General features: G+C 40.3%; 1 protein-coding gene across 7 annotated transcripts in view; it reads right to left on the bottom strand.

Annotated features, from left to right (window-relative positions):
- The window catches only part of CTNND2 (catenin delta 2), a 637,583-nt gene that overhangs the window by 271,192 nt on the left and 346,827 nt on the right, over positions 1-19,564 (bottom strand). For all 7 annotated transcript variants that reach the window (XM_071454189.1, XM_071454171.1, XM_071454196.1 and 4 more), the window contains one exon: positions 5,654-5,826. In XM_071454189.1, coding sequence (XP_071310290.1) covers positions 5,654-5,826 — 173 coding nt within the window. The remainder of the gene's footprint in view (positions 1-5,653; positions 5,827-19,564) is intronic.

Raw genomic sequence — 19,564 nt, 5'->3', positions numbered from 1 at the left:
TCAAGGACTTTCTTACTACAGCCCTATGAATATCTATTCCAAGACACAGGGGTTTCATTTCCCTGGCATCCCAATGAAAAGTAGCCTTGCTTATTTCAATTCAATATATGGATTCTGGTATATCCTTTTTAAAAACAGGAATGTGTGAAAAAAACATGAGAACATTAACACAGCTATAAAAATATTTTCTTTCCAATTTAATGTTACTAAGAAGATAATTTTCTACTGATTCAAAACAGTATCTTTAGAGCTTCATACAGAAAATTACTGGGGGTATCCAGTTAGGTTACAGGAGACTAGAGAACAGTCTAACTGCTGTTTGCCTGTTCATTCAAGCATTTAATGCCCGGAATTCCAGGAAATTAGTATTTTCGGGGTTGGGTTTTTGTGGCTTTTTTTTTGGTTGTTTGGTTGTTCTTGTGTGGGGATTCTTTAGTTGTTGTTTGGCTTTTTTTTGTTTGGTTTTTATTTGCTTGTTTTTACAATCCAATTGATAACTTTAATTGGAACTTTACCCTAGAAAGAGTAAATAAAAGACTGCAATATAAGATTTCTGTTCTATAGAGTAGAATCGAGAGGGCCAAATAACTGTGTTGACTTATTTATTCTGCAGAAAATTTTTCATGGATAAGGAATTATAAAATGGCTAGATAGCTTTAAGTGAAACTTTGGGGTCAGCTGCTAATATGAATCAGTATATTGATTCTTGGAGATTGCTCCCAGAGGTTTGAGTAAGTCTGCATGCCCATCTTAGGTCTGGATGAACTTTAGTTTAGCAGTAAATGCCAGTGCCAGTTTTCAGCTCATTTTGCTCTCTGGATCTCTTTGCCTTTATAAATCTCAAACAAGTCACATCTAATGAATACTAACATAGTCATATACAGTGCACTGTGGTCCCTGAGGAGACCCTTTCTCTTGATTTTAGGGAGCATTTTCCAAGTTGTGTAGAAAACCTCTCTCCAGGCCCCTTTGGCTTTTAACTATTGGTGTGTGTTGGTAGCTTTAGGCAGAAAAATTGTTCATCCTGACCAGGGTTTTCTAGAGACATTCCACAGGTGCAGCTCCGTTTCACAGTCTCAGTGATGCTCTGAGCTTTTTCAGAGACTGCTAGACTTGCCAGTCTATTGAGGGCTCCTTTTTTTCCTGTAAGCCCAAAGAACCTTCCATAAGGCTTCACTCAAGGCATCACTCTGCTGTGGTCCAATGCCTCAATCAACACTCTTACAAAGAGAAGAGGGCATGGAAATTGCGTAACATTCTCTAGTCTTGGAATGCCCTCTTCAGTCTTTGGCCAGGACCTATTGAAGGGCCTTTCTTCTGCAAGACTACTTTAATGTAATTTGTAAGTTCCTGACCTGACTAGAAAGATGCTACCTATGTTCAAATGCTCTTATACAAAAAGAGATGCAAGACTATATCTCTGGATCCCTCAAATATGGCCTATTCCATCTCTTTCTCCTGATTTTGTTCCATCATTCCACTTCAAAATTCCAACACTATTAGGAAAATTTGTCAGCCTACCTGATCCTGCTCTCAAAGGTCATACATATAGATGAAGGTAGGTAATTGTAGTCTTCTACATCCACAAACAGAATGGTGTGAGACCTTTTCCAAGTGTCCAGAGATTGTCCATCTCTGGTTTTAAAGCAGCAGTGAATGCTACAGTCATTACCTGTGGCAGAATCAAAGCAGCATTGCAGATTTCCACTGCCATAATCTCTACTAGTGAATTGTTATCTGAGTGCTGTAATAAGAGTAATCTGTTTTAAGATTTCATCTTGTTTCCTTTATGTCAGAAAAATTCTTATGTTTATATTTGGAATTTGGTTTTAAACACATTGTCATTGGCCATACCTACCAGAAGAGAAATATTTATTTTAGCTTTCGTCTGGGTAGGTTATCAAGCAACCTGATACCTTGTGGCCAGTAAACAGATTCTGCTTAAAAACTTAATGCATTCTAGCACTCATTTGCTAGTGAGGTGTGGTGGTCTGACAAACTTGTTTATAGGGAAAAGAAGACAAGTTAGAACACTAACTGTAAAATGTGTTTTCAAGACTTTTTTAATCACCTTTAATTTCCATATACTTTTTTGATTTTAAGGTATTCCAATTCTGTGCCAGCTTATTCAGTCCAAAAGCATCAGGTGCACAGGATACTGCAATACAGTAGGGATTTACCTGTGTTGCAGCCACAGCCTCTGAAAGGACTGCAACATTACCAACAGCTAAACAAGTCCTCATCCAGAACATAAACTTCCTTTCCTGTCCCCTTGCAAACACATGGCAGAGCATGCAGAAAACTACTCTATTTACTACATGCTATACTTTATACTCCTTTGATATCTCTGCATCGTAAGATGATCATTCTCCAAGTTGCACTAAACCTGGTTGGACACTGAATTTGAAAAGCAGTTTTCAGTGGGGAAGCAGAGTAATTCCCTGCCAGAGGAGCAGTTTTTGCTAAGAAATTGTGTCCCGGTAGTATTTAGAAGATAAAAGTTTTATGTTTGAAAGTAGGCAAAGCACTGGAAAAACTCTATGATCTATAATGAACTCCACCAAATTGACAAAAATGTTAGATTGCACTTTGCAACACTATGCAGGAAGTCCCAAGACTAATTAGTTTCTCTTTTTTATAAAATTGCATTTTCACAAATTGTTCTTGCTGTCACAGCTGGCCTTGGGACTATTTACTTTTTTTTTGCAAGCATTTGGACTATCATTCATGTTGAGAGATAGCTATATTCCTTGCACACAAATACCAAAGGAAATTATCACAATCTGAGAAGCTTCAGCTCCTGAGGCTTATTTTAACTATAATAGGTATAGCAAAACAATTCTTAGGATTGACTTTTTTTCCCCTGTAATTGTGGGATCAGCAATGGTCATATTCAAAATTTTTAAATTTTGACTTTTGAATTTTCCTCTTCCTGTTTACCTCTTTTAAAACCCCTTTTACATATTTTTAATGGTATTAATTAATAGTTTATGTGGCAGTTTGTTAGCATTTTCAAAATATATATAAATTCATCTGAAGTTGTCAGGCATCTTTTGCAGCATCATGGTGTGAAGCATTATTAAGTTCTCTGAATTATTTTCCTGCAGGAATATCTATCCTACAATGTGTATGAAAATAAAAAGAACATCTATTTTCTGTCCTCTCATACCAAGAAAAACAAAGGATAGGAAATGTTGCCTTACTAATTACCTTTCTGAAGGAAACCAGTTCTCTCTGAAGTGATGGTTCATGAGAGCTTCTCAGATCTAAGCAATGTCTGATCAGTGTAATTCCAATGAAAAAAAAAATCTAGGTCATTAATTTTTCCCCCTCCATAAATTCATCTTTTTCTATCAATGAGTATAATAGAATTTATATTAAGAATATATCTATTTCTAACCTTTACAAATCTGCATGATTTTCCTTCCTGCCTTTAAAAAAAAAAAGATTCTTTCTCCTTCCCCTCTCACTTCTACTTTGTTTTTGTTTCTGTTCCTCCCATAACCTGCTCCATTTCCATCATCTTATTTTTCCAGCCTCCTTTAAGACCGCATCACAGTCTTTTAGGCTAACCCCCCAAGGTAAAATGCTTTTCAAAAAGCAGAACTCCAGATGATGCTATTTTCCACAAGATGCACCTGGAGAAGCTGGCAGCCCATGGCATGGCTGGGTGCACTCTTCACTAGGTAAAAACCTGGCTGGGTGACTGGGCCTAGGGAATGGTGGTGAAAGGTTGCATCAGGGGGATGGCCTGCCACAAGTGGAATTCCCCAGGGATCTCTGTTGTTTGATATCTTTAACAATGACCTGGACAAGGGGATGGAGTACACCCTCAACCAGTTTGCAGAAAAAAACCAAGCTGGGCAGGCGTGTTGATCTGTTAGAGGGTAGGCAGGCTTTGCAGAGGGATCTGGGCAGGCAGGATCAATGGGCCAAGGCCAGCTGCACGAGGTTCAACAAGGTGAAGTGCCAGGTCCTGCACTTTGGCCACAACAGCCTCATGCAGCTCCACAACATGGGGGAAGAGTGGCTGGAAAGCTGCCAGTGGAAAAGGACATGGGGGTGCTGATACAGGTAACTGAACATGAGCCAGCATGAGCCCAGGTGGCCAAGAAGGCCAATGTCATCCTGGCCTGGACCAGCAATAGTGTGGCCAGCAGGAGCAGGGCAGTGATCATCATCCTGTACTCAGCACTGCTGAGGCCACACCTCAAATCCTGTGTCCAGCTTTGGATCTCTCAATGCAAGAAGGACATTGAGGTGCTGGAGCATGTCCAGAGAAGGGCAGCAGAGCTGGTGAAGGGTCTGGAGCAGCTGAGGGAGCTGGGGTTGTTTAGCCTGGAGGAAGAGAGGCTCAGGGGAGACCTTATTGCTCTCTCCAACTGCCAGAGAGGAGACTGTAGCTAGGCGGAGGTCAGTCCCTTTTCCCAGGCAACCACCAACAGGACAAGAGGAAATGGTCTCAAGCTGCACCAGGTGAGGTTCACGTTGGACATCAGGAAGAATTTTTTTCACTGAAAGGGTTGTCAAGTCACCATCTCTGAGGGTATTTAGAAGAAATGCAGATGTGGCACTTGGGGACATGATTCACTGATGGCCAGTGCTGGGTTAATATTTGGACTCTGTTCTTACCTACACAATTTGAAATTTAATTTAACTGTGTTTTATTTCATTTTTCAGTCTTAGAGAACAGGGAGCTTTTCTGAGAAAATTGAGAGAATAGAATATTGTATGTCTCTCAGCATCTCACAAACTGTGCAATGACTCTAATACTTGAAATCTCTTAGCAATTTTAGGCTTTGAAATTCAAATAACTACTCTCTTCTACAGAATCCTGAACTGCAAAATGTCCTGGTATCACACTGAGATGATCTGCTTTGCTAGGATGGTTAGCATCTAAACAGAGAAAATAACCAGTGCTGACCGACACAACCCAGTTAGACTTTGCTTAGGTACAGAAGCATGAACACATCTTGTGTAAAGTGAAGCTTAACTTTCTCCTGAGAGGCTTTGATGTCACAGTGAAAAGCACAAAAGGTGAGAGGGTTACATGTCCGAGCCAGAGAGATGGTTTAGACAGGTAGAGGGATTTACAAAGTTTTATATGTATCTGAGACAATCTTTCAAAATGTTTCAAAAGTAAAGGCAACAGTCCTAAAATATGTAGTGAAAAAACTGTTTCCTACACTTGAGATGAGGCCATAGCACCATGTGATGCATGGTATCCCAGGCAGGTTTCACATCTGGTGTCAGCCTGGCTTTGTTTGTTTCCTGGCATTTACTGCTTTCAGTAATATGGCAATGCTGGCAGGTCCTAGACTTTAGGATGGACTCATAATCAGCACAGGCACAGAAATTTGCTTTGAAAACTAAATGCTTGAACATGCTATTACCAAAATATATATATGCAAGCAAGTAAGTTAATCTGGTATGCAGATCTCCTTGTTAATCAGGATTACTTTATCACTATGCAAGTCAACCCACCGGAGATTTACAAAAATCAAGATGGTAACTCCACCCTGCTGCAGGTGTGTGGAACAAGACAGAAAGTAAAGGCAGAAATTCAGGTGTGGGAAGCAGCAAACAGCTCTTTCCTGGGAGCTACTCCACACAATATCAGGAGTGAGAGACCACAGTTGCTTAGGACACATACCTGGCTGTAACTCTGGATGGCACCTCTGGCCTGACTGCTGCGGGACGGGAGCTGGGCAGAAGCTGTTTCACCCAGGGCAAGGGTCTGGTTGCTGTGGTAGCTGGCTGAGTACTGGAAGGATCCTTCAGGTTTGGAATTGAGCTGGAGTGCACTCTGGGAGAGGAGGCTGGGCCCTGTGGGGACAGGATGTGAGAGCAGTCAGAAAGCCTCAGTGAAAGAGCATACCTGCATCATCTGTCAAGTGAGTCTTGAAATTATCAGATGTATCTGGCTTCAGATTTTCAGAATTTGACTTTTCAGTAATTAAAATACATGCATTACTTTGTTTTCTTACCACTCAGTCATCATGTTCAAACAACAGACCACATTGCTTTCTTTGTAAGAAATATATCATTTTGACTGGTGAAGAAATTCTATGCCTGAACAAATCCAACCATACTATTTGGTAGAGAACTGCTTTTCAACTCAGAATAGCTGATGAGGGTTTTTCCCCCTAAGGATAAGCCTTGTTTATTTCTCTTAATTATATCCAGTCATTCTGCCTGGGAAATGCTAACTTGTCCCTCCCTGAGCCCCCAGCACATTAGATCTATTGATTCCTGCCACTGTCCTGTACACAGTGATGTAATACTTTGGTGCCTGTAGGGATGGATGGCAGCCTTTAAAATATTAATTGCTCTTCTCATCATGCACGACACACCCTGATCTAGTGAATCTTTGATAACTATTTTTCAGCTATCTTATCTTCCCCACCACAGCACTGCATAGCAGGAGAGCCAAGTACAGGCAGCGAGCCTGAACTGGGGCTGCCAGACTGAAGGGCATGTCAGGACCATGAACATTTTCCACAGTTATTTAGTAGCTCTGTGAAACTAAAACATGTCCTAATCTTCATTAGGTTCACCTACAAGTGATTTAGCTTACCACATGCACATAACAAATTTCCCAATTTTTCCACACAGGAATCAAGTGCACCTGCAGTAAATTTGAAGATGACACCAAGCTGAGTGGTGGAGTTGCCACACCTGAAGGATGGGATGGCATTCAGAGGGACCTGGACAAGCTTGAAAAGTGGGTGCATGGGAATCTCATGATGTTTAACAAGACCAAGAGCAAGGTGCTGCTCCTGGATCAGGGTAAATCCTGGTATGAACCCAGGCTGGAGGATGAACAGATCCAGAGCAGCCCTGCCCAGGACTTGGGGGTGCTGGAATGGCTGGACATGACCCAGCCATGGGCACTCCCAGCCCAGAGAACCAAATGTGTCCTGGGCTGCATCCAAAGCAGTGTGGGGAGCAGGGGAGGGAGGGGATTCTGCCCCTCTGCTCTGCTCTGGTGAGACCCCACTGCAGTGCTGCATCCAGATCTGAGATCTCAGCACAGGAAGAACATCTGTTGGAGCAAGTCCAGAGGAGGACCGCTAAGTTAAATGGAGCACCTCTCCTATGATGAAAAGCTAAGAGAATTGGGATTGTTCAGTCTGGAAAAGCAAAGGCTTTAGGGTGATCTAACTGTGGGCTTCCACCACCTGAAGGGAACCTACAAGAAAGATGGAGAGACACTCTTTATAAGGGCATGTAGTAGCAGCACAATGGCTTCACATTGACAGAGTAGCTTTAAATTAGCTGTTAGGAAGAAAATCTTCCCTCTGGTGTGAGGCTATGGCACAAGTTGTCCAGAGAAGATGTGGATAACTCATCTCTGTTAGTGGTTAAGGCCAGGTGGGATGGAGCCCTGATCAGCCCGGTCCAGATGGAGATGTCCCGATCCACAGCTGTGGGGTCGGAACTAGATGAGCCTAAAGATCCTTTCTGACCCAAGCCATTCTGTCATTCTATACACAGAGAGCTACATTAAAGAATACACACTTAATCCTCTCTCTGTCTTCACTGATATTAGTCTCTTTCAGTGTCTGGGCCCAGGAAGTGAAATACAAGAGGAGGAAAAAGGGTTATACCTTGGCCATTGCACAGGTTACCTTCAACCCAACAGCTGTCATGTGTAGCACACTCAGTGGCTCCACAGGGCTGACAGGTTCATCCTTTGGTTAGCACTAACAAGCTCATGAGAGCACAGAAGGTGACACAAGCCTTAAGAGATGTGAAATGATTACAGTGATTTTGCTCCTACAGAACATGTGGTAAGTTCAGTTTTAAACAGACTCACAATGGAAAAATTCCAATGAATTTACCAGAAATAACATCCAGTACATTCCTGATACAAAGGCAGTTTTTATGACCTTTAAATCTTTGCTATGAGGATGTAAAGCTGTTCCAAAAAGATTTCCACTTAGCAAACGTGCAAACAACCCCACCCCCGAATTGCACAGAGAGTATTTTTTCCTCTAGCCCATTTCTCAGAAATGGCAGAACCATTAGAACTGCTATTTTCCAAATCCAACCTAGACTGCTCGTATTATAAACAAATCGTAGTAGGCTATGTAAAGAGGAAGTGCTCCCATCTAAATGCAGACTGGGATTTTGACACTATTTTACACATCAACACAATTTATACTGCAAAATCAATGGCATTCATCAGAACATTCGAGATACAGGACAAATTTAGAACGTAAGTTCTGGTCCCTGGATTTTCCTTACAAGTACAGGAGGTAGAGCCCTGTATATGCTGTGAGGCCAGTAAAAATGTATCACATCCACAGGAGAGCTGAATTTAATCCTCTATGGGTGCTTATAAATCCAGCCTTTGGTACTTTCCATTCCCCAGCTCTGCAAATAGGGTTTATTTAGCGTTTTCCATTTAACTGGTTTTGTTGCAAAATTTCTTCTATAATGAAAGAAATACTTTCACAGTTTTTTTTTGTTTTTTGTTTTTTTTTTTTAATTTTAAGAGCATAAAGAAAATACATGCTTAGTTCTAAAAAGATCTGTAGGGTTTATTTGAATCTTATGGATTTTGAATTTTCACTGATAATTTTTCTGTGATCAAGTGATGAACAAGATCAAGTTCAGAAATTTCACAAAGGCATAAGTTTCCCATGAGAAGCAAACGTTGCAAAAAGAAAGAATTTTTGTGCATGAAAGTGTTTGTACTCATTCTGAAAGTAATTATGCTGTGACATTTCTAAAGCTTAAATAATGATTAAACTATCACATGCTATGAATGCAATATGTTTAAATTTTCATTGCATCTGGCTTTCAAGTGCTGCTTTCATATTACTGTGGCTCACTAGGGGATTTACATTGCCAGCTAGAAACACATACATGGGTTCCCTGCACCATTTAGTTTAAACACTTCCATGCACTTAAAGAAACTTATCCAACCTCTTAAAAAAAGAATGTAAAAAGTTTGGCACACATAGTTTGAAGTTCACTAAAATACTGGTTTTATTTAGCAGTTTGTATTTTTTACCTTAACAAGCAGTAATGAACAATTAAAATGAACATACATTTCAATAATTACAAAGTAATTTCAGAGAGACAGATATATATTTTAAATAAGCCTAGAATTTTAAATAAGCCCAAGCAAGTGTAAAATAGAGTAGTGGTTGCTCACCTGTAAATAGCAAAGCCCTAAATCAAGCATACAAACTAGAAGATACATTTGAGACCAATTAAAGTGACCATGAGAAAACACAAGTTTGTTTTTTAGGGACTGCAAGCCGTCCCGCCTTGTCTGATAAGGAAAAGATGCATTGCTTTTCTCATTAACATTCTTGAGATGTTAATCTGAAGGTAAAACCAAATCTTCTAAAGAGCCTGCAGTTCACTCAGAAGAGAAGTTTGTTTGTGTCCTGTACACTGATGGCTCTTGACAATAATCTATCATTTCTTCCAGGCAAGAATTTAAACTCTGTTCATCCAACTGTTTTTCATTTGCTTTCAGAAGAGTTAAGGCAGCTGGAAATTCTCAATTTTCAGCTATGCACTGGAAATCACTAGTTAACTGCTAGCACAATTCAGTCTTACTAGTTCCCTTAATGAGACATAATTACTGCAATTGTTCAATTTAAAACAAACACTTCAGACTTCATAAGATTTGGTGTAGCAGATATCAATGATCTGTGGTATTGCTTTAAAATTTTGTACTGTTTGGTTTCCATTTGAGTCTATGGGGAAGACATAAATACCTGTTTTCCCTCATGTTTTCACCACCACAATAAATAAAAGAAAAATTCCTTGTGAAAGAATATTGATGTTGGATTATTCAGGGTTAATAGTACCAATTTTTCACTGATTCAGTTTGTGCCACTCTCCTCCTTTATTAAAATGGTAGAGGTAAGAGTGAAAATTCAGGAAACTGAGTCAGAGCCATCATACTGCAAGAGACACCTCTGTGGACTGACTTCAAATGATGGAGCAGGTTAGAGCAATCAACTCTTTAACTTGTCTCCAGTTTGGGGGACAGATACTGTGTCGCAGACATCTTTTCATTAAAAATCTTTTCTTAGGATTTTTCTTCCCGAGAAGCTGAGAGGCTTCAGGAACAAAATGTAAACAGTGGTTATCTGCTGCTGTGGAAGGCAACAGGTGCATGTGTGATTGGCCCATCTTGGATGTTTATAATTAATGGCCCAGTTAGCTTGGACTCTCTGTCCGAGACACAAACCTTTATTATTCATTCCTTTCTATTCTTACCTTAGCTAGCCTTCTGAGATGAAACTTTTCCTTCTATTCTTTTTAGTGTAGTTTTGATGTAATGTATATCATAAAATAATAAATCAAGCCTTCTGAAACACAGAGTCAACATTCTCATCTCATCCCTCACCTGAAAACCCCTGTGAACACCGTCACAATACTGCAGACAATACCTTCCTCTTCCTCTTATCCTTGAGCAGAGCAGTGTGCAAGCCTCCCTAGGTTTCTCACCTTGGCCTCTGTAACCCAGCTCAGAAAGGAGCTGGAAGGAGAGTGAGAAGGTGGTGTCTTGCTTGGGGCACAAAGTGCAGTTAAGTGGGGGAAAGCTGCTGGAGCACAGAGAAGACCAGGCAAGAAGAGAACAGATGTAGATGGAGGATATGCTTACATCAGGGAGCCAACCCACAAAGAAACTTCAGAGGTGATGGAGAACAGAGGACTTTTCTAGGATTAGAGAAGGGAAACAGGAATTTCTTCTGTGTTTTAGAAGTCCAGGTGCTGGCAGGCACTGACAGGGTTAGAGGAAAATGACTCTCCCATTCAGGCAGTGAGGAGAGGGGGCTTTGTGTGAAGCCCTTTCCCTTAGTTTATATTACCCACCCCTCTTGCTGCCAGTTATGATGGTTATTATAAGGCTACTATTTTTTGTATTTCAAAACTTACTAGTTTAAGAGATGTGGAGGACCTGAGTGTACTTTGCACACCTCAAGCCAAATGGGGAAGAGGAGCAGAGGCAGTGCTCACTTACTAAAGAGAGCAGCAGTGAAGCCCATATTTGCCATCTTCCTGCCACACTGCATTTGCCAAAGCAGTCTGACAGTGCACTGACCAGCCTGGTTCTGGGCACTGAGAACTCTGCATTGGCCATCAGTGTAACCTGGTGAGCTCCAGGCTCCAGACAAACCACAGCAGAGGGAGCTTCCACAGCAGCTCGTGCTTCTGCCACGGGCAGCTGGGGGAAGCAGGAGGCCACGGCTGCAGGATGAGCTCCATGGTGCAGCTGGGGCTGAGCTGTGCCCCCTGGCCTGGGAGGGACAGGGATCTGCACTGGCAGGATTCCTGCAGGGGTCACTGCTTTTCCTTGTAAAAATACCATGCACAATGCTGCAATAAGGTGCAGTGGAGCTATTTAAAAACCAAACTAAGGAAGTGAGTGGTCTTAAATGATGAGACTATTATTAATTCAAGGACCTCACAGTAGGAGTTGATTAGGGGAAGCAAGTGATGCAAAGAATCCAGGCTACTATTATAATTCATGACTGGGTCAAAAGTGAAGAAAAAAAATGAAATTATGAAAACATTTGTCTTTTTAATTTTCAAGAGCAATATTTTCTTTGAAAATAAAATATCTTGCCTGTCATTTCTGCTCTCTTCAGACCATGTCCTCTTCCTTCTTACATCATTCAGGGTAAAAAAAGCAGAAATCAAACCAAAGAAACAAAATCACAACCTTAAAATTAAATTTTTAATTTATGTTTTAAATAAATTATTCTCGAATGGCAAGTGTTTGCAAGCAAAGCTATTTTAAATAGCAGAAAAACAAAATACTAAGATACTTCCCAGTACCTGCTTATACTGTTCCAGCTAAAAAATAACCAAATCAAACCCAAACCAACAAAGACCAAAGTGCATCAACACATTGAATTTTGATTCAATGAAAAGTCATTAATGCTGACTGAAGCTTCATTGAGAGATTACAAAAAATAGGCATCAGCACCAACAGTTGTTGAAAAGACAGGAATCTTGTTTGGGAGTCAGAGCTGGTGAGTCATTAAATGTTTTCTTCCCTTTCACTGTAGGGTAAGAACTTGTCTAGTGACCACATAAGTAGCAGAGCTCACCTGAATCATACCCCATGGTGGTCATAAGCAGAAGAGTATCTCATATAAGAAAGCCAGTAGGAACTTGGGCTCCAAGGAGCTTACCAGTGTCAGAAGATAAGCAATTTTCTAAGTTCTGAGAGATTTATTCAGTACATTAACACTGATTAGAGATAGGGGGCAATGAAGCTCATCCTATTAAATTTGTAATATTTCTAATACTACCAGATCACGAGCAAGGTTTTAAAAACAAACACATGATGGAATCATAGAATTGCTAAGGTTGAAAAAGACTCCAGGATCATAGAGTCCAACCTTTGACTGAACACCACTTTATCAACTAAACCACAGCACTAAACGCCACTTTCAGTCATTCCTTGAAAACTTCCAGGGATCGTGACTCCACCACCTCCCTGAGAAGCTCCTTCCAGTGCTTAACCACCCCTTCAGTGAAAAAAATTCTTCCTGATGTCCAACCTGAACCTCACCTGGTGCAGCTTGAGACCATTTCCTCTTGTCCTGTTGGTGGTTGCCTGGGAAAAGGGACTGACCTCCGCCTAGCTACAGTCTCCTCTCTGGCAGTTGGAGAGAGCAATAAGGTCTCCCCTGAGCCTCTCTTCCTCCAGGCTAAACAACCCCAGCTCCCTCAGCTGCTCCAGACCCTTCACCAGCTCTGCTGCCCTTCTCTGGACATGCTCCAGCACCTCAATGTCCTTCTTGCATTGAGAGATCCAAAGCTGGACACAGGATTTGAGGTGTGGCCTCAGCAGTGCTGAGTACAGGATGATGATCACTGCCCTGCTCCTGCTGGCCACACTATTGCTGGTCCAGGCCAGGATGACATTGGCCACCTGGACACACTCCTAGATCATGCTCAGCCAGTTGTCTACCAGCCCTGCCATGTCCTTTCCCACTGGCAGCTTTCCAGCCACTCTTCCCCCATGTTGTGGAGCTGCATGAGGCTGTTGTGGCCAAAGTGCAGGACCTGGCACTTCACCTTGTTGAACCTTGTGGAGCTGGCCTTGGCCCATTGATCCTGCCTGCCCAGATCCCTCTGCAAAGCCTGCCTACCCTCTAACAGATCAACACTCCTGCCCAACTTGTTGTTAACCAAGAACTTGCTGAGGGTGCACTCCATCCCCTGGTCCAGATTGTTGATAAAGGTATTAAATAGGACTGGCTCCAATCCTGGCCACAACTGACAGGCCACCAAGTGGATGCAGCACCATTCACCACCACTCTTAGGGTCTCCAGTTTTCCCAGGAGAATGCTGTGGGCAAAAGCTTTTCTGAAGTCCAGGTAGATTAAATCCACAGTCTTTCCCTCATAATCAAGGCAGGTCACCTGGTCATAGAAGGAGATCAGGTTGGTGAAGAGGACTTGCCTTTCCTAAACCTGATCCTGACTGGGCCTGATCCCCTGATTGTCCAGTATGTGCCATTTGATCACACTCATGATAATCTGTTCCATAGTTTTCCCCAGCACCAAGGTTGAGCTGACAGCCATGTAGTTCCTCCTTCCAACACTTCTTGTAGACAGGCATCACATCTGCCAACCTCCTGTTGTCTGGGACCTCCCTGGTCAACCATCATGGTAACTGATGGTAAATGATAGAGAGCGACTTGGGGAGCTCTGCCAACTCCCTCAGCACCCTCTGTGAATCCCATCCTGCCCCATACAGACTTGTGAGTGTCCAAGTGCCACAACACGTCACTCACAACTTCCTCCTGCACTGCAGGAAGTCTGTTCTGCTCTCCATGCCTGTCTACCAGCTCAGGGGTCTGGCTGTTCTGAGGATAACTGGTCTTTCTGATAAAGACTCAGGCAAAGAAGACATTAAATACCTCAGCCTTGTTCCCCCTCCTGCCCAAATCCAATAATGGCATTGGCAATGTTCTCCCTCCTGCCCAAATCCAATAATGGATGGAGATTTTCCTTGGCCCTCCTTTTGTTGTTAATGTATTTATATAAACACATTTTATTATCTTTCACAGCGGTTAACAGATTGAGTTCTAGTGAGCTTTTGCCTTTCTCATTTTCTCTCTGCATGACCAAATGACATCTTTGTAGTCTGAGTTGCCTACCCCTTCTTCCAAAGGTCATAAACTCTTCTTTTCCATCTAAGTTCCAGCAAAAGCTCCCTCTTCAGCCAGGCCAGTCTTCTTCCCCATCAGCTCATCTTATGGCATGTAAGGATGGCCTACTCCTGTGCCATTAAGATTTCTTTCCTAAAGTGTGTCCAGCCTAGCAGGACCCCTTTTTTCCTAAGGACAGCTTCCCAAGGGAAAGTCTAATAAGATTTAAGTACAATCAGTACTTGTGATACATATTTAAACTACAGGAGAGCAAGTTAAGGTTGCAGGGGTGTGGATTAACTCTATTACACACTCAAAAATCTTTACAGTTTTTCTGTCACATTGTAGCACCATTGCTGTGTCACAAAGCTAAATACTCATATAAATGGGAGTTTCTTGTAAAGGAGGAACTCCTAAAAAGAAACAACAGAAATTGCTCTCTTGGGGATATCAATGACAATCTATCCCTACTGTCTGCCTGTCAAACATCTGAAAAGTTGCTCCCATTTCCTAATCCTTAGACCACAGTATCTTAGGGAATACTTCAAACACTTTAGCTTCACAGCATCTAACAATTCAAGATAATACTGTTGCAATAGTATGGTCAATCCTTAAAACAAACAAACAAAACAAATAAAAAGGCTGATTTATGAAACAGGATTAATATATTACACTACAGAGCAGAATTTAGTGTAGAACAAGTATTCAATAATACGTTATCTGGCACTTTTTCCATTATAAAATAAATATCAGATAATGACAAGTTACATACAGCACTATATTATTGCAAAATAATGGTATGATTAATTCAGTATTCAAAATCTATGCAATAATTACCTCTGAATTGGCTAAAATAATTACAGTACAAACAACAGAAACATCTACCTAGTCACCCTCTGTGAAGCAATTGCATGCGTGTTACCTGAGTTTTTCATATGAAGTTACAAACAAAAATAGCAGGCAAGTGAAAGGAGAAGGTTTTTTCTTCTTGAGATTTAAAGTCAGTTGGCTTCCCATTTGCTTCTCCCAGTAAGTAGCAAAGTGTAGCACTACTATTGTGCTATACATCTCCATTTGGTCAGTCATCTATTACGATGCCAGTTCTAATTGACAAAGGAAATAGACCAAAACGTGCTTGAACGACCATTTAATTAGCTCCCATACCAATTATAAACAACACTTCACTCACCTTCGATCAACTGACAAAAGTAGTAATGATAAATTATAGAGTAAGTGTAAATAAAGTGTTTTTAATTAGTGTAATTAATCACTTCACACATTCTTCAACCTGCTTTGCTCATTTGGATAACAGTTGAAAGAAAAACACCAGCAAAACTCCTTTAATGTCCTTTAAACATTCATTTACAGAGTTAATAGGTTGAGGTGCCTCACATCCCATCCAGAGGAGCCACCTACTAACTGTTAGTATATGCCTAATTAAGGATCTCAAATACCAAAAAGTCATCACTTACTTGTTTCTTCTGCCTCCCAGGTCATTTAGTTTGAGTGCAAAAAATCAATTCCTACCCTACAACCTACTTTTTTTATAAGTTCATTAAAGTGTCTGCACTCCGACTAAGCAGTTGCTGACCCCTCCTAAAGCTGAGTTCTATTTGTTGCCCAGTTTTGTAAAGGAATGGATAATTTAAAAAGATCAGTATAACAAGAGAGAGTTTCTGATGTTAACCTCCCGATGTCCTTCCACAGTATCTGATATTAGAGAAGAGGTGATGATAGTTAATGACAAGGTGGACAGACTATTCCGGGTGATACTAAATTCTTTGGCATCTCACTAGTGCATCCTGGTTTCTAAGTCCTGCTCCCAGAATTAAACGGCTCCATCTGGAATGAGGAGTGAACTTTCCTTCCAAATCAGAAGGGTAGAGAACACTTATTTGTCTGTTTTAACCCCCTCCATTGCCCTGTGTCCTATTTTTGAGGTCATCTGAAACATTCTTTGAAGAAACTCTCTCTGTTGCCAAGATGATTTCGGATGGTTTTGGAAGTGGATGAATTGAGTGAGCAGAAGGGAGGCCCTGCAGGTACCACAGAGGGTGGCAAAAAGCAGTGACAATGCCACACAGGTACAGACCTTCTCCATTTTCTAGTTGTGAGAAACACAGAGGCACAGGGCAAAAAGTAAAGTCCTTGGGAACTAGATGACAGAACTTTGTGGCAATCATAAAAAGAACACATTTTCTTAATTAGAAAAGGGAGAGATTTAACCAAGGCAAAACTTAAGATCTGCAGTTGGAAACACAACTTGTCAAACAGATTTTGTAGGAAAAGAAGGGTTTTCAAGGCACCTGTTAGTCTGACCTCAAATAGAAGAGAACAAGCAGCTCTCCTATAACAACAGTAATAAACAAGGCACCCTTTCTTCCTCCAAATCTTAGACTAGAACTAGAATAGGTCTAGGAAAATATTTCAACATCTACCTCCTAGGAGATATTAAATATTAAATATATCAGTAGCTTTATATTACAAAAAAAAAAAAAAAAACAAGGCTGCAATACAGCAAAGGAATTCCATACCCTAGAAATGAAGAAAGTTGAAGGGCAAAAAAAGGCAGGGGGAGAGCAAGAGGGGGGACACCATCTGCATACTTAAAACGAAGAAATAAATGGTAATACTTTAAATGCTTAATCACAAGCAGCTCTCTTGTTATGAACCAAACACATCTCTTTAGATGAGAGGCAGCAAATCTTAAATGGGTACACTGAAAACAAACCTGTTTTACAAAAAAGGAAAGTAATTTATATGCAATGCCATGCTCTACCAGCATTAAGAGGGCTATGTTCTACCTACAAACACAGAAAAGGTCTTTACTAATGCTATAGAATGTATTCTTAGGTACTGGAAAATAGGATTTTGTGGAATGCATTCACAAGAGTAGAGTAAGTTCATTTTAACCAAGAATTCTATAACCGATACATATATATATATATATATATATATATATATATGGAGAAATTATGCAAAAACTAGGCTGATACCATTATATAAGTGAACAATACAAGGATATCCCTTCTAACTCTCCTGACCTAATTACTATCAGAAAGAAAGATGAGAAACACTTTACTTCAACAGTAATTGAACTGTAAATAAAAACTAGTTTCATTAGATGCTGTTTATCTTATGCTTTTTGCACAAGGTAACACTTCTGCCAATACTGTAAGAAGAAAACAGGCATCTTCTAGGATTTGAAATAATAATAAATCTCTACTCCAAGGGATAGCAAAGCACCATAAATTGTCCACAAGAAGTAGTAGAAAAGTATAAGACTTGAAGGGCATAGGAAAAAAAAAAAGCTTTGCATTCCATCCCAACAGTAAATATTTCTTTTTTGATTCCTGGAAGATTTTTTTTTAAACCTCATGGAATAAGGTAACATAGCAAAGCTTAAGTAATCCTGACATGATAGGGTACCTTCAGACAGTGTGTATTTTGCTTTTTATACCATATCATGTGTAGCATTACTCCAGAAGTTTGTATGAAATGTAAAACCAGCCAGATCTTCTTTCATAAGCAATACTGGGTAATGTTTGACAGCAGGAAAAATCTGGAGTTCCATTACTAATGAGAGAAATTCCTGAAGATGCTGCAGACCAGGACTGAAATACATGCACTGAGCAAGAATAGATCTATACATATTTAAGCTCAGAATACTGAAGCTGGCCTCGTCTTTGTTTTTCTTCTGTTTGTTTTTTTTGGTTTTTTAACAGAAAATCTATCCTCAACTGAGTTTAAAACCAAGGATAACCGTACTAATGAGAGTTTTTAATTGACCCCAAGATTAAACCAATTTTTTTGGTAGAAGATTAATCATATTTTATGAAATTATTAGCTAAACCCTGCAGATATTGAAATCAGATAGTCTCTGAACAAGATAATTTATCATTGGCCATTAGGACAATGAGCTTTATTGGAGCAATAGATAGACACAATAGAAGAACAAGATGGGCAGCAAGGATGATAACTAAATTACATTTCTGCATTACAAAAGACACAAAGAGGAAAAATAATATCCTCAAGCCTTTCTGATGCTGCTTCTGTGACACTGTGCAACACTAGGAGTGGTAGAACACTTCAGTGTAACAGAAGCATGCTCTCTATTAAAATATCACTGTGGAACCACAGGAGAACAGTACCTGAGTGGGGCTCCTTCATGGGATTAGATACATTTGTGAATGTGACCAGAAGAAGAAACTTGTGTACAGAAAGAGGCACTGCATGTTGCAACACAGACAGGAAACTCCAACTCAGAAGGAACTGCCATCTTTCCATTTGAGAAACATTGGGTTTTGGCATTAAAAACGGTCATTTTTTAATTTGTGTTTTCATTATCAGTGTCCCATTTTTAAAGGAATAACTATATTTAAAATGGTGCGTGGGCTTTGTTTACAGGAACAAAAAGGGCTGACTACTTTAAGAACATATTTTGGATTATTAAATCCTAATTTTTTGAAGTGTTTTCTACCTATGAAAAACAGCTGTGAGCATCAAGTGTTTCTAGTCATTCTCTGTGCCTAGCACAGCCTAAAATTGCTATCAATAGTACTTAACTAATGTGTTCCTTTTTTATTACTAGGAAATACAATCAGATGTTTATAGACATCGCACAAACATGATGCACGTGGAAGCTGAATGCATTATCCGGAAAGAAAACCAACAGAAAAATCTCCTCTGATAGACCTAAATTAGACTGCTGGAAAAAAAAAGAAAGCGCCCAACAGCTTCTGATTATAAAAGCCTATAAAACCCCTCACAGATATATGGATCTAATACAAAAAATATCAGCAGATCTATTGCACTATTATGTTGTTCTATGAACTTAACTACTAGCACAAAACAGGTTTCCTCTTCTTGTGCAAAGTAGAACTCCATTTTTTCCAGACCTTTGACAGGCTTAAATCCTGAATCTTTTCTGTCCACAAAAGAAAATGACTATTTGGTCTCTGAGGTGAGGCAGTTCAGAATGTGTTTAGCTCTGCTGCAGAAGTCAATTAAAAAGTAAGTCAAAAAGGTCAAAATTTTATTACGATCTTTTTCATCTGCCAAAACCTCCTCTGCCATAAACCAGAAAGTATACCCTTCTGCTTTCTTTCTCTGTGTCCACACAAATGTGCACCATTCTCTGCTCTCACACTGTCCTGAGAAAATGCATTTCTCCATTTATAAGGCCAGAATGGAAAAAACGGAAGCAGCTCCCTAATCTGCGTTACCACAGAAGTCACAAAAATCCTACTTGATTGAGAGCTGTGTAAACTGCATGTAGCACAACAGAAATCAAACCCAAATCCATACCTGCCAAAATTTTATCTTCCACATACATCATTTCACATAGGCTAACAAGCCAACTACCTCTTTTTTCAGGGCTGCCTCTCCACAATGCTTATGCTCACAAGCTGGCATCAGCAG

Source organism: Agelaius tricolor, unplaced genomic scaffold (assembly GCF_023055355.1).
Source record: "Agelaius tricolor isolate 1412-34295 unplaced genomic scaffold, bAgeTri1.0.p SCAF_2, whole genome shotgun sequence".
NCBI lineage: Eukaryota > Metazoa > Chordata > Aves > Passeriformes > Icteridae > Agelaius > Agelaius tricolor.
This window is presented reverse-complemented; position numbering and strand designations above follow the sequence as displayed.